Source organism: Hypanus sabinus, chromosome 31 (assembly GCF_030144855.1).
Source record: "Hypanus sabinus isolate sHypSab1 chromosome 31, sHypSab1.hap1, whole genome shotgun sequence".
Lineage (NCBI taxonomy): Eukaryota > Metazoa > Chordata > Chondrichthyes > Myliobatiformes > Dasyatidae > Hypanus > Hypanus sabinus.
This window is the reverse complement of record NC_082736.1, coordinates 7,582,616-7,598,540: the sequence shown is the minus strand read 5'-3', so window position 1 is coordinate 7,598,540 and position 15,925 is coordinate 7,582,616. Positions and strand designations below refer to the sequence as shown.

Sequence of the window (15,925 nt, the reverse complement as noted above, 5' to 3'; positions counted from 1 at the left end):
AACAACGGCATGGATACCGAGTGGGCGGACTGATGGGGGGGGTGGGTAACAATTCCTTGTCAGTTCAGTGGGATGTTATTCCAACCACGATTTAACTCTTGTAGAAGTCACCAGACAAAGTATGTGTAATTTATTACCCAAATGCTAGTACAACTCTTCCATTGAAATTGTGAGTGGCTCTTAAAAGAGCCGTTGTGTTTTCGATCATCTCACTGGACAGCTTCACTTGGAGCTGGTGTACTTGGTCACCGCCTTTGTCCCTTCGGACACGGCGTGCTTGGCCAGCTCCCCGGGCAGCAGCAGGCGCACGGCGGTCTGGATCTCCCGGGAGCTGATGGTGGACCGCTTGTTGTAATGGGCCAAGCGGGAAGCCTCGCCCGCGATGCGCTCGAAAATATCGTTCACGAATGAATTCATGATGCTCATGGCCCTGGAGGAGATGCCGGTGTCGGGGTGAACCTGCTTCATCACTTTGTAGATGTAGATTGCGTAACTCTCCTTCCTCGACCTCTTGCGCTTCTTGCCAGACTTGCTCGCCGGTTTGGACAGAGCTTTCTTGGCGCCCTTCTTGGGAGCGGGTTTCGCTGTATCAGGCATTTCCTCGTCGGTTTCAAACACAATAATAAGCAGAAGCTGTCCGGAGCGCGGATTAAATAGGCAGCGCCCAAAGTGGTATGTTAATGAGGATGGGAATGCTGAGCATTCCCATTGGCTGTTTGGAGAAAGGAATCACCAATCGGAACGCTGGGGGATGGGAAGCGGCGCCAATGTGTGGCGGTTACCGCTGTCGTTTAATGCGGGAGGAAGTACAGAAGGGCAGAGACAGGCGGGGGTGCGGGCTGACATTGAAAAGGGAAACGCAAATTTCTAAAGCAGAATGAAAATAAAATCAGATGAAACATTGTAAAATTAAACACTAAGCCGTTTAGTTCATGACACAGTGCAGCAGAAGAACGAAGGAGAGATTTGGACATTTCAGTGTAAAGTTTAAATCGAGTTTATTTATGCACAGGCGAAAGGAACAACGTATTTGTAGCGGCATCACAGACACATTGCATCAACATTGACAAGAAACACTGAAATTAAATATTATACCAAAATATTCAAATAGACAGAGGACTATCAGAACAAAATCAAAATAACAAAGAGATTATGCGGGCAGTGGGAGAATCACCCCTCTTGTGCTTCTTCATCTCGTCACTCTCGATTCAGAGTCACGCAACGCTGCCACTTTGGTCTGGCCCATGCCTTCATTCACCAGGTCCAACACTTGCCTTTATTGGATCTTCCCCCTACTTACACTAGTAATCGGGTTTGTGGGGCTATGTGTCCCCTTGGACCTCTGGATTAGGTTTGAGGGTAGGGCTGGGAGAGATCCTGATCCATATGATGGTGTATGGTAGATGGTGGATGGGGTAGTGTAGTGGAGCCACACAGTGGCTGATGCCTTTCATTATCGTGGTTCAACAACTTTTGGCTTAGCGAACCGGGTGTGCAAAGGGGCACATCATCAATAATACAACTTAGAGTCATTTGGTGTTTCGGGTCTTTAATCATGAAACAATCTCGCCGAGGCAATGCAGCCAGGGTGGATCAGGTGTTTATCCCAGGAAGCAAGGTAATGAGAAGCGTGTAATTCTGCAAGTTGTGGGTATTTTCCACCTTGTTACTTGGCTTTATTTTGACCATTTGAGGAACAGAATGTTCTGAGGCCTAGTAATCAGGCTTTACCTCCAAGTATGATTCAACTTCCCTACTCTAAATTTACACCTGTCTTTATTTTGCATCTGTGTGCCTGGGATTGCGTGGGTTAATTAACAGAGTTTACTGCAGTACAAACTAGTGATTAATGTTGGGCAGATTGATCCATGATTCCAAAACGCAAAAATCTCTGAAATCCAGAATTTACTGTTCTGTCATTACGTCAAAAAAGTTGAATTATACCCAGGATTAAATGGCTTGTCTGATGAATAGTGTTTCACGTCACTAGGCCTGTATTCACTGGAATTTTGAAGAAAGAAGGGTTACTGAATTGAAACCTATCAAATAGTGAAAGGGCTTGAGTGAGTGGATGTGGAGAGGAGTTTTCCTGTGGTGGGAATGTCTCTAACCAGACCACACAGCTTCAAAATAGAGGGGCATCCTTTTAGAATGGAGATGAGGAGGAATTTCATCAGCCAGAGAGTGGTGAATCGGTGGAATTTTTGGCCACAGGCAGCTGCAGAGGCCAAATCACTGGATATAGGCAGAGATTGGGGCTAAGAGGAAAAATTGATCAGTGATCATGAAATGGCAGAGCAGGCTCAATCGGCCAAATGGCCAAATTCTGCTCCTATATTTGATGGTCTTATGGACTCTGTTACGTATTCAGGCAACAATAAATATATGAGTTCGACAAGGGTTTCTTATAACAAACAACACGTTTATTAAACACAGAAAACAAACCCCCCAAAAGTAAACAAACACTACCGTAACCGGAAACAGCTGCTGAGCGGCTGTTCAAACAGTTCGTAAAGTGATATTCCAAAACAGTTCTTAAAGTGATATTGCCAAAAGTTCGATATGCTCACAGTCCATTTAAAAGGAGAGACTTTACAGGACGATTTAAGTTCTCTTTCACGTCGCTTGCTTCGATTCCCGACGTCGAAATTCCCACGAAGAATTTACGAAACAGAACGGCTTAAAGGCACTGACCTTTCCTTCTCCACTACCTTCAATCCTTTCTAGGTAAACCTAGGGATTAACACGAAGATAGTCAACGAAATCCTTCCAAATAAGGATCAAACAAAGGTCGCCCCCGTTTCACCGTAGAAAGCGATTCTCCTCGATCTTTACTTCCAACCTTGAATCTTCACTCTCCTCTAATTCCCTCGAACTAACAGAATCATAAAGAACCTGTTGGCATTAACCTTTTAAACTTTAGGCATTAAATAAAAACTTCACCCTTCAACTAAACTGCGTCATCACTTCAAACACGCAGTGGCATGAAGTCAACTTGGCAAATCCAGCCACGAACTGCCCCTCCTCACAGGGTGGGGTCTACCTTTTATAACCTGTAAAAAAAACCCGTCACATGATCTCTACTGGCGGGAAAATGATGTCATTCCACCATCAGAAGACCATCACCTCAAGTCCAGTACAGCTTCAACCCCAGTCACATGACAAGGGCTCCACTGTCATGTGTCACGAGTACGTAACACCTCCCTCCAAAAAAACATTTTTGGTCTGACAAGAACAAAAATTTTTAACAATTGCTTACAAGAAAAACAAAGGTATAAATTTTATAACATATACAATCCACAACACCATCATATAACAGCTTATAACTCACAATACAGTAGGAGTGTTACAATTGAAAAAAAACCACTCCATAAAAAAAATTACAGTGTACATTCAACATCGAGATAGACAATCAGCAACCACATTATCTTTACCTTTAATATGAGTCATCACAATATTGTACTCTTGTAACATCAAACTCCAATTTAATAACCTTCTGTTTTTGTTTTTCATCTTACTCAGAAAAACTAACGGATTATGATCAGTGTAAACAATAAGTGGTTTCTGAGTTGTACTAACATATACCTCAAAATATTCCAAAGCTAAAACAAGAGATAACAATTCTTTCTCTATTGTCGAATAATTTCTTTGATGCTTATTAAATTTCTTAGAAAAGTAAGCTACTGGATGATCAAGCTCATTCCCCTCATTCCTTTGCATTAATACTGCTCCTGCAGCCTCATCACTAGCATCCACAGCCAATGAAAAAGGTTTTCCAAAGTCAGGTGCCTTAAGCACAGGTTGTTGACATATCATGGTTTTCAATTTTTCAAATGCTTCTTGACAAGGCACCGTCCATACAAACTTCTCATTCTTCCGCAGAAGGTTAGTTAATGGAAGGGCAACATTAGCAAAATTCTTACAAAATTTCCGATAATATCCTACCATTCCCAAAAACCTTCTGAGAGTCTTTTTCCCCGTTGGAGTGGGAATCTCTAAAATTGCCTGAACTTTTGCCTGAACAGGAGCTACCTTACCTTGACCCACAACATAACCAAGGTAAGTCACAGTGGCATGTCCAAATTCACTCTTAGCTAAATTAATAGTTAAGTTAGCTTTTGAAAGCCTTTCAAACAATTTCTCCATCGCAATAATGTGTGCTTCCCAAGTATCATTTCCTGTCACTAAATCATCAATATAAGCATCAGTATCTTTCAATCCCTGAATCACAAAGTTAATCATCCTCTGGAAAGTACCTGGGGCATTCTTCATCCCAAATGGAAGAACATTATACTCATATAACCCAGATGGAGTTACAAATGCAGAAATCTCTCTACCTCTGTCCGTTAATGGAACACACCAATACCCTTTCAATAAATCAATCTTTGTAAGGAACTTTGCCTTTCCAACTTTATCTACACAATCATCTACTCTGGGAATTGGATATGCATCTGTTTTCGTTACAGCATTCATCTTCCTATAATCCGTACAAAACCTAATACTACCATCTGGCTTTGGCACCATAACACATGGCGAACTCCAATTCGAGTTAGAATGTCTAATGATATTATTCTCTAACATATATTCAATTTCTTTCTCAGCAAGTTCACATTTTTCCATGTTCATCCTATATGGATGTTGTTTAATAGGTTTGGCATCCCCAACATCTACATCATGTGAAGCTATAGAAGTCCTTCTCGGAACATCTGGAAACAACTCCCTATATTTAAAAATCAACTCCTTCATCTGTTGTCTCTGCTCTAACTGTAAATGTGCTAATTTTTCATCAATATTTTCCAGAATGGTTGAATTTGTTAACCTAACAGAAACAATGTTGGATTTAGAATGAAAGTCAGATGAATCATCTATCATGTTCCTAGTTAAATCAAACTCATTCTCACTAACCACAACAGTCACAGTATCAGATTGTTTCTCAAAATATGGTTTCAACATATTTATATGGCAAAGTTGTGTTGACCTTCTACGATCTGGAGTTTTTACCACGTAATCCACATCATTAATTTTAGACACAATTTCATAAGGACCATGAAATCTAGCTTGTAAAGGATTTGTCTGCACTGGGAAAAGAACCAACACCTTATCTCCAGGCTTAAACATCCTCATCCTAGCGTCTTTATCAATTTCACTATCTAGTAAAACCTGCTCTTTTAATTTTATAATCTCAGAATCTCTATTCTGCTCTGCTATCATCTCCTTCCTAGACAAAGATAAATCTTTATAGTCAGACTTACTCCCAGAATCTTGTTCAAACAACGAAGATAAGAAAGTCTCTGACACATCCTCAAAACTCGAATCCTGAGTTGAACAGTCCTGAATAACAACCTCATTCTGCGCATCAATCTTTTTAGCCATAGCTCTAGTCACAACACAGGAAGAATCTGTGTTAGAATTCAACTCTGGTTCCTCTGACTCCATTGTCAAATGCACTTCAGGAAAAACTTGTCCACCTGCCAAGTCATTACCTAACAATAAAGAAATACCCTTCACAGGTAAGCTATGCTGTAATCCTACTTTAACAAATCCAGTAACTAACCCTGATTTTAAATTTACTTTATGTAAATGTACAGGCATAAAATCACTTCCAACACCTCTTATGTAATTTACCTCACCAGTATCAGACTCTTCATTAAACTTCAACACACTGTCTAACATCAGTGATTGCGAAGCACCAGTATCCCTAAGGATTTTTATTGGCACCAAAGTAGATCCTTCCTTCAAGGATACAAACCCTTCAGTTATAAAATGATCATATCCCTTTCTAACTTGGTCAGACTCTAACAAAACCTCATTTGTGTTTATCAAACCCTGTAACTTTACAGGTGCTTCAGTATGTTGCACACAAGCATCTGGAACTACTTCCTTCTCTTTCTTTCTCAATTTGAAACAGTTAGCTATTACATGGCCAGGCTTCTTACAATAGTTACAAGTAAGACCAAACTGTCTTTCCTTCACAGGCTTTCCTTTCTCATTAACTTTCTCATTAACCTCCGATTTAATTTCAGATTTACCTGGAGTCTCCATGTTATTTTTCCTCTTAAAAATTCTGCCCTGAGGAAATTTGTTCTTATGGATCAAAACATACTCATCAGCTAATCTAGCACAGTCCTGCAATTTATCAGTATCCTTCTCATTTAAGTAGGTCCTTACTTCAACAGGAATGCTTCTTTTAAATTCCTCCATTAAAATCAGCTGTCTCAATGTATCATAGTCCCCATTTACATTTTTAGAAGAAACCCATCTCTCAAAACACATAGCTTTATCATAGGCAAATTCCACATAAGTTTTTTCCACAGACTTTTTCAAACTTCTGAATCTTTCCCTATATGCTTCTGGGACTAACTCATATGCGTTTAAAATATGACTCTTTACAATATCATAATCAAGAGCTTGTGCAGCTGTTAAAGCTGTGTAAACTTGTTGTGCTTTGCCTTTAATTACACTCTGTAACAACACTGACCATTTATTTTTCGGCCACTCTGACATCCGAGCAATAGTTTCAAAATGTTGAAAATACCTTTCCACTTCTATTTCACTAAATGGAGGGACCAATTTAATTTCTTGACTAGCAACAAACGTTTTTTTAGAACCAGAAGACTGATTTCCAGTCCTTAATTCCTCCATTGCATATGCAAATTCTCTCTGCTTTTGTTCCGCCTCCAATTTACACCTCTCCAATTTCATTTGTTCGATTTGCAACTGCATCTCCAGATTACTTATTTGAAACGACTCTAAAATCGATTCATCAAAAACACCCGAATCCACATAGTGTGACGCGATTTTTCTCTGTATTACAGCCTTAGAAGTAGTCTGCAAAATACCTTTAAGTCGCAATCTACTAGCTAGTTCAAACACCTCAGTTTTTTTCGCCTTCGCCAACACCTCCGCAGCTGGCGAAGCCAGAAACTCATCAATATTCATTGCTGCCGAATACCACAACAAGCCAAACAAAAGAACCGAGTAATCCCCGTTTCCAAAACACCGATTTAAAAGTTAGCAAGCATGTAAACTCAAAAAATTCAATCCCGACGCAGCCCCCATATTTAATGTTACGTATTCAGGCAACAATAAATATATGAGTTCGACAAGGGTTTCTTATAACAAACAACACGTTTATTAAACACAGAAAACAAACCCCCCAAAAGTAAACAAACACTACCGTAACCGGAAACAGCTGCTGAGCGGCTGTTCAAACAGTTCGTAAAGTGATATTCCAAAACAGTTCTTAAAGTGATATTGCCAAAAGTTCGATATGCTCACAGTCCATTTAAAAGGAGAGACTTTACAGGACGATTTAGGTTCTCTTTCACGTCGCTTGCTTCGATTCCCGACGTCGAAATTCCCACGAAGAATTTACGAAACAGAACGGCTTAAAGGCACTGACCTTTCCTTCTCCACTACCTTCAATCCTTTCTAGGTAAACCTAGGGATTAACACGAAGATAGTCAACGAAATCCTTCCAAATAAGGATCAAACAAAGGTCGCCCCCGTTTCACCGTAGAAAGCGATTCTCCTCGATCTTTACTTCCAACCTTGAATCTTCACTCTCCTCTAATTCCCTCGAACTAACAGAATCATAAAGAACCTGTTGGCATTAACCTTTTAAACTTTAGGCATTAAATAAAAACTTCACCCTTCAACTAAACTGCGTCATCACTTCAAACACGCAGTGGCATGAAGTCAACTTGGCAAATCCAGCCACGAACAGCCCCTCCTCACAGGGTGGGGTCTACCTTTTATAACCTGTAAAAAAAACCCGTCACATGATCTCTACTGGCGGGAAAATTATGTCATTCCACCATCAGAAGACCATCACCTCAAGTCCAGTACAGCTTCAACCCCAGTCACATGACAAGGGCTCCACTGTCATGTGTCACGAATACGTAACAACTCACTTAGAGACTAAAATATTCCCAGAGACTGTTGATCTCAGCTTTGACTCAACCCAGCACCTGAGGCTCCAGATTCCTTATATCAGGAATACAGAAGTTCTTTTTTTCTCAGACTAAAGAAATATGATCTAATTTCTATCCTGAATGCTTGTCACCTTAATCTGATCAACAGACACAAGATGCTGGCGGAAGTCCGCAGGCCGGGCAGCATCTATGGGAAAGGGTAACGAGTCGATGCTTCAGGCTGAGAACCTTCACCAGGGAGAGATCTGATGGAAGGGTCTCGGGCCGAAGTGTTGACTGTTTACTCTTTTCCATAAAGGCTGCCTGTCCTGCTGAGTTCCTCCAGCATTTTGTGTGTATTACTTTGGATTTCCAGCATCAGCGGATTCTCTGGTGTTTGTGATTTACGCCTCATTCTGAGGGTATTTTCCTCAGTTATGGAGATCTCATTCAGGGGAAAGATCCTCCTTGCCTACAGCTGGTCACATCCAGAAAGAATCTCCTGCACCTATTTTCTATCTGACATTTATCTGTCATTACTCAAATCACTGACCTCATTGACCACCGTCCTGTTGTATTGTTGGTTACATTCTTCACACTTTAGTGATATCTGCATATTTGCTGAGCCGGGCATTGACATTGTCAGCCGAGTCTTTAATGAATGAACTGCAGCAGCAGACCTGACTCAGCTCCCAGGCTTTTCCTTGCAGCGATACCCGCACAGTGCTGGAGGAACTCAGCAGGCCAGGCAGAATCTGTGAGAAACAGTAAACAGCCGACCTTTCAGGCCGAGACCGTCCAGAATCTGAACAATGTCTTGTGTTTGGTTTTCCTTCGATCCTTTCCTACGGCACTGGATAACATAACCCATCCTCCAATCCTCTGCCACTACTCCAGCCCGAGAAACGCGCAGAGAGACAGAGGCGGGGAGGTGAGGGGACAGAGTCAGAGTGACAGACAGGGCCGAGAGCGGCCTCTCATCGACCAGCTCCGAAACACAGAGCTCCAGAGAGGGGAAAGAAAACTCCCTCACAAACCACGTACACAGTGAAGGATTTCTACAAAGTTACTGGCTGTCGGACTTCATGCAATCAGAATACAGTGTGATTGGCGCAGGATTAATTTCAAATCGCCCGCCGATTTCAGCACCCAGCAACGGTGCTTGATTACTTTATATTATTTACCATTAATTGTATCACGGATTCTACAATTTCAGTTTCATTTGATATATAATTGTCTCAGTGAAGATTTAAATGGATGATTACAGAATCGTTTCTCTGAATGAGGGAACTGATTTCTGTCCGAGACGGACAAGGGGATGCTAATCGATCTTAATGCATTCAGAGCTTCTGCCGTAATCAGTGACAGAAAAGGCAGAATCGCAGGGATATTTCAAGCAGAAAGGATTAATCTGCTTCAAAATTAGCTCAGCCAAATATATCGATAAAAATAATTAAAAGGTTGTGGACACGGCTCTCTCTGTGAGGCGGTGGGTGGCTCTTAGAAGAGCCTTTGTGTTGTGTTCGGGAGGAAGTGGGAGTTTTTCAGCCGCCGAAGCCATAGAGAGTGCGGCCCTGGCGTTTCAGAGCGTACACCACATCCATGGCAGTGACCGTCTTGCGCTTGGCGTGTTCAGTGTAGGTGACCGCATCCCGGATCACATTCTCCAGGAAAACCTTCAGCACCCCGCGCGTCTCCTCGTAGATCAGACCCGAGATCCGCTTGACGCCGCCACGGCGAGCCAGACGGCGGATAGCCGGTTTGGTGATGCCCTGGATGTTATCACGGAGCACTTTACGGTGCCGCTTGGCTCCGCCTTTCCCCAGTCCTTTGCCTCCTTTCCCTCTGCCAGACATGATGCTGCTTCACTCAGGTCGCTGCTCAGTGACAAACCGACTGCTGCTGTCTCCTTTTATACACAGCGCCCCGACCTGCCCGAGAAACGCGCAGAGAGACAGAGGCGGGGAGGGGAGGAGACAGAGTCAGAGTGACGGACAGGACCGAGACCGGCCTCTCATCGTCTAGCTCCGCCTTCACTTTACCACACTCGCTAATTTCCAACAGTCTATCCGACACAAAGCGCTCTACCGGAAAAAAAACTGACTCACACACCACGTAAATTCTGGAGGATTTCTGGAAATTTGCTGATTCTCCTGCTTTAAATTATAGGAAGTGCTTTTCCATTCCGCAAATCCCCGAGGACCTCAGTCTGTCCCTCCCCGGCCCCATGACCAGTTTGAGTGTCCTGACACACAGCAGTTGGTGGGCGAGGGTGCAGTCACATCCAGTGATGAGAGGGTTAATTCATTAGAACGACTATTCCTCTGGGTCGCGAGGGAAATTATTGTCCGGTCACATAAAGGAACAGGATACGTAGGCAGAAATAAGGATATACAGACCGCGCTTCTGGCGCCTTCTAAAGCCCAGATAAGGGGTAGCTGAGGAGCTGGTGCGAGGTGGGTGGGGCTTCAGGTACAAGGACCATTTGCCTTTCGAAATGAAGGTGAGACAGGTGCAATGAGGAGGGGAGTCAATATGTTTACTGGAAGCTTTCTTCGTGCGACACGGAAAGGTTTAAACGAGCAGGTATCAATTTGTACGAGCCTACAAATTGATTTTTCGGGAACTAGGTTAAAACAGCAGGACTTCCAGATTATAATTACAGAATTATGACCCAAACCATGTGGTTGTGTGGTGAGAAATTGATATGTTGTGCAGTTTAATATGTTGCTGAGGAACTGATGCAGGAGGGGGATCTTCAGATTCATGGATCAATGGGCTCCCTTCCAGTCAGGTGGGAGACCGGGACAAACAAGACCATTTCCATCTGGACCGGAGGGGAACCAATATCCTCACCAGGAGGTTTGATGGTGTCACCTGGCGGAGTTTGAACTGGAGTAGCAAGAGGGAGAATGTGTGTATGACAAGACAGTCTGAACAGAACGAGAGCCGATGTTAGGCCAGTGGTGGGACTGATGGGATGAAATGAGGTTATTTCAACATTGGGAGTATGTGTCAGATGGACAGGGCTGGCAGCTCAACATTCCTGGGTTTGAATGTTTTACATGTGGGTGGCGGGGAAGGGGGTTAAAAGGTGCAAAGGTTACACAACTGGGAATGTCACAGCAAACTGGAGGGTTCATTTACAACGGCAAACTTCAGTTACACTGACAGGATTATTGAATTGCCTCTCCCCAGTAACAAGTGGGGAACTTTATCTTCCATAGAATTGACTGCAACTTGCTTATTGCTAAGATATTCCAGACTGGTTCAGCGAATCTGAGGAGTGTTTGAAACATTATGTAGAGCCCAATCAGAGTTCAGAACAGACAGGAATTAGTTTTGCAGAAATGAACCAGGCCAGCTGACAGCTGAGAGTCAGTGAATATTTTGGGATCTTATATTTCTCTTACTTATGAGTAAGAATAAAATTAGATCCTGTATGAAGGTATTAAATTAAGGGCAAGTTAGAATGCAGTCAGACAGAAGCCAAGCGGCATTGATTGGGAGAAGCCACTGTTTGACAAGTCCAGGCCTGACATGTGGGAGTTGTTTAAAGACCAGCAGATCCGAGTCGATATTGAGGTACAGGATTCATGCAGACTTGGAAAGGCATAGCTTGCTTAGCGACAATCAGTATGGTTTTGTGTGGGCAGATTATACTTGACAAAATTGATCGCGGATTCGGTGGTGGTGATACAGAAATAACATATAGGTGTAGAATTAGGCTATTTGGCCCATCAAGTCTACTCTCTCTTTTCATCTTGGCTGAGACATTTTTCCTCTCAGCCCCAAACTCCTGCCTTCTCCCTGTATCCCTTCATGCACTGACCAATCAAGAACCAATCAACTTCTGCCTTAAATACCACGGCAGCCGCCCGTGGCAATGAATTCAACAGATTCACCACACTCTCTGAAGAAATTCTTCCTCATCTCCATTCTAAAAGGATGCCCCTCTCTTCTGAGGCTGTGTCCTCTGGTCTTTGACACTCCCATCCTCTCCACATCAACTTTATCAAGGTCTTTCACCATTCGATAGTTTCAATTTGTCATCCCTCATTGTTCTAACTTCCAGGGAATAAAGGCCAAGAGACATCAAACACCCTTCATACGACAAGCTGTTTAATCCTGGAATCATTCTTGAGAATCTCATTTGAACCCCATCCAGTTTCAGCTCATCCTTCCTAAGATAAAGGGCCCAAAACTGCTCCCAATAGTGCAAGTGAGAGCTCACCAGTACTTCATAAAGTCTCAACATCACATCCTTGCTCTTATATTCTAGTCCTCTTGAAATGAATGCTAACATCACATTTGCCTTCCTCACCACAGACTCAACCTGCAAATTAACCTTTAGAGAATCCAGCACAGTGATTCAAAAATCCCTTTGCATCGCAATTTTTGTATTTTCTCACCATTTAGTAAATATATTAATAGCGGTGCCATATTCTTTCCATTTCTGGATGATTGACTAAATTGTACACCAAAGGTATTCATTGACTAGCAAATCTTCTTGTAACCATCTCCTGACCTGTGCTCTTCAAGAAGATTTTTGCAGAGCTGCTTGGAGTGTTCTTTTGTCTTCATGGTGTAGTGTTTGCCAGTATACTGACTACCTGTGTATTGTGTATTATTACTACTATCAACTGAAACACCTTGACTACACACGGTGATCTCCATTTAACTGATGATCTAACTCCTAAAACCAATTTGCTACACCAGTGATGATTTGGTGTGTCATATTAAAGGGGGTGAATACTTACACAGGCAATTATTTTATGTTTTAGACTTGTAATTAATTTGGAGCACTTTGTAGAGATCTGTTTTCACTTTGACACGAGAGTTTTTTTTTACAGTTGATCAGTATCAAAGAAAGCCAAATTCAAGCCACTGTGATTCAATGTTGTAATGAAATAAAATATGGGAAGTACCAAAGGGCGTGAATACTTTTCATAGGCACTTTACATGTAGGGACAGTGTTGGTGAAAGGGGAGGGAAAGAAGACACAGGGGGGAGTGGTCTCAGGATGCTCAGGTGTTCCTCCTGATGGGATAAAGCACAAAAGGGGAAATATCAAAGAGAGATGAGAATGGAAATGTGATTGTCATGAGAGATTTAATCAGAAGCAGATTAGGGCACGACTGAATGGTGTACCTTTGCTCTGTGAGCTGCAACAACCACGATCTGCTGGTGGCAGCTCATTCCAATTGAGGTTCCCATTCACATACCGACATATTGTATGGTCCCATACAGCTGTCCTAACTGGTGATCGGGTGGTAATGGGACAAATTCCCACTTCCCATTAAATGCTGCCAATGGTGTGTGCCTCAAATTGCCTCTGTCAACCAAATCCAGCTCCAGGCTTTTATATATGGCTTAGCTACTAAGCCCAATGAACTAGTGACAGTGGACAGTAGCAAAGGGGTTTACTGACATCATATAACCAACTGCTATGGGCAGATGGGGATCATAAGTGATGGTTGGCAGCTCATCTAGTGGAAGGAAAATTCTGATCTCAAACCTCCATTGGCTCGTTGCTCGACTATTTCATGGGAAAGCTTCGGGAGTAAACCCCGAGGAACAATCCAGAGCTGGATTGCCTGTGCGTCCTATGTTGTATCGGTCTCTGCCATTGCTCTGGATTATCAGCTGCAAGGAGAGCAGGAGCTCCTGCATGGGCAACAGCTTGCTTTACGTATCATGTAAACCTGACTTGCATATTGACTTTGACAGCAAGGGCACGATATCCATGGTCGACCCTGACCAGCGGAGGGCCATCACCCACATGTCTGTCCACGGCCTCCTCTCCTGCTCTGATGAGGCCAAGTACAGATTAGATGAGCAACACCTCATACTCTGACTGTGCCGCCTCCAATCTCGATGGCATGAACATTGATTTCTCCAAGTTCTTGAAATCACAACCCCTCCCAAACTGCTCCATTTTTTCTGACTTTTCCCCCATTCTGGTGCCATTTACCCCTTTCACCATTCCTCACACACCCTCATGACCTGCCCATCAACTCTCTCTGGTTCTCCACCTCCTTTGTGTCATCCCATGGTCCAACGTTCTGTCCTAATGGATTCTTTTCTCTTCCTCTCTTTGCCTTTTCTGCCTGGCACCTAGCTCCTCACATCCTTATCCCTCCACAAACCACAACCCCCCCCCCCCCCACTCACTTGTCCTCCTCCTCCTCCCCCACCACCTTATTCTAGTTTTTTTCTCTTTCCTTCTAATCCTGATAAAGGTTCTCAGCCCAAGATGTCGACTGTTGTTGAGTTCCTCCAGCATTTTGTGCATGTTTGCTTCAGTCTGTGTGTTGATTAAACTAATCAAACTGGTACAGTGGAAGAGGAATTTCTGGAGTGGTCAGAGACAGTTTCTTACAGCAGGATCTTACCCAGGAACAGGCCATTTCAGATGTAATCTGTGTAATGAGGTGTGATTACAGAGAGATCTTGTGGTGAAGGATCCCTGAAGAAGTGATCACAATGAGGGAGAACTCCAGACCACAGATTGAGGGTGAATTCAGGGTCCAGAACCAGTATCTTCAACCTAAATAAGGGCAATTACAGAGACATGAAAGTGAAATTGTCTGGGGCAGATGGGGTAAATATGCTCAGGGACAGGTCAGAAATAAACAGTAGCAGATGTTTAAAGAGACTGTTTGTAACACACAGCAGATGTTGATCCCAATTCTACAGAGGGATCACAGAGAGCAAAGAACCTTCTGTGGTCAAAGGAGGCAGACAAGAGGAGCAGGATTTTTCCAGGAACCAGCGGTAAGACTAAAGCTAAAAACTAACAAGGAAAAAGCAGATAAATCAACTCAAGAATTTGCACTGGTGTTCACAATGGGGACACAACAAACATCCCTCAGATATCTGATGGTGACATTTCATTTCAACATTGTCCCATAATGTGTAACAATCACCATCACAAGGGTGAAACTAAAGGGACTAAAAGCAAACATTTCCAGGTCCCAACGACCGGCACTGAAGTCTGGAGAGAAAGTAGAGACATTGAAGTCTGTGAAAACTCACGGTTTCAGAAAGGTCCCAGTGGAGTTGAAAACCATTGTTGAAGAAGGGTGGAAGATAAAAAGCAGTTGACTGTAGTCCAGTTAACTTCACTTCAGCTACTGGAGTCTATAATCTGTGAAGAAATAACAAGTCATTTAGAAAAGTTTAATGTGATTGAACTGAGTCAACAGGGTTTACAGTCAGATTCACACAGCACAGAAACGAGCCCTTCAGCTCAAATGGTCCACGCTGACCAAAGTTCCCATCTGAGCTTGTGGTCTGTAACCCCCTCACCACCACATTAAGAACAAGGCTATCCTCCTCCTTATCCCATATCCTTCAAAACCTTTCCTTCCCATCTACCTGTCCAAGTACCTTTTTTAATATACCTGACGCAACCACTCCCCCTGCAGCTCATTCCATTTACTGACCAGCCTGTGTGTGGAAAAGTTGCCATTCAGGTCCTTATTAAATCTCATCCTAAATCAATGTCCTCTAGTTCTTGATTCCCCAAAACTGGCAAAAAGACTGTTCTCTTTGACCCACCCCAGGTCCTCATGAATTTATACACCTCTGCAATATCAGCACTCATTCTGCAACATTCCAGAGAAAATTGTCTAAAATGCTTTCCATAAATCTCTTCTGCGTTCTTTCCAGCTTAATGGTGTCTGTCATACAGCAGGGTGACCAAAGCAAATCATTCTGGTCTCCAGTCAATCTTCCAAACTCCAGAGTGGACAAGATCAATTGTGTAATGAGGACACACTTCTGTAAAAACACTGACACTGTATTCCAAGCACACTGAGCTGCCAGAGCACAGCACCGGCCAGTGAGGACACAGACCAGTACAACACCCGGCTCTCTACGGCAAAGTTCAAAGCTGAAAGTAAATATTGTCAAAATACATTTCTGTCATCATACACAACCCTGAGATTAGTTTTCTTGTGGGCATACTGCCAGTTTGTTAGATAGGGGAAGGTTAAACTAATTTGGTG

The 15,925-nt window shown here is 43.0% G+C and overlaps 2 protein-coding genes across 2 annotated transcripts; both read right to left on the bottom strand.

The window, feature by feature from the left end:
- Positions 1-222: 222 nt before the first annotated feature.
- LOC132383828 (histone H2B-like) lies at positions 223-4,774 on the bottom strand. Its single transcript, XM_059955035.1, has 2 exons — positions 4,766-4,774; positions 223-600 (listed from the first exon to the last, which is right to left on the bottom strand). Exon 2 carries the CDS (start codon positions 595-597, stop codon positions 223-225), a length of 375 nt encoding a protein of 124 aa, XP_059811018.1. The 5' UTR covers positions 598-600; positions 4,766-4,774.
- Positions 4,775-9,457: 4,683 nt separating this feature from the next.
- LOC132383832 (histone H4) lies at positions 9,458-9,772 on the bottom strand. The gene has a single exon (XM_059955041.1). The coding sequence runs from the start codon at positions 9,767-9,769 to the stop codon at positions 9,458-9,460; it is 312 nt and encodes a 103-aa protein (XP_059811024.1). The 5' UTR covers positions 9,770-9,772.
- Between the last annotated feature and the right edge of the window lie 6,153 nt (positions 9,773-15,925).

Coding starts and splice junctions, on each gene's coding strand:
- LOC132383828 (XM_059955035.1), bottom strand. CDS start 597: ATGCCTGATACAGCGAAACCCGCTCCCAAGAAGGGCGCCAAGAAAGCT.
- LOC132383832 (XM_059955041.1), bottom strand. CDS start 9,769: ATGTCTGGCAGAGGGAAAGGAGGCAAAGGACTGGGGAAAGGCGGAGCC.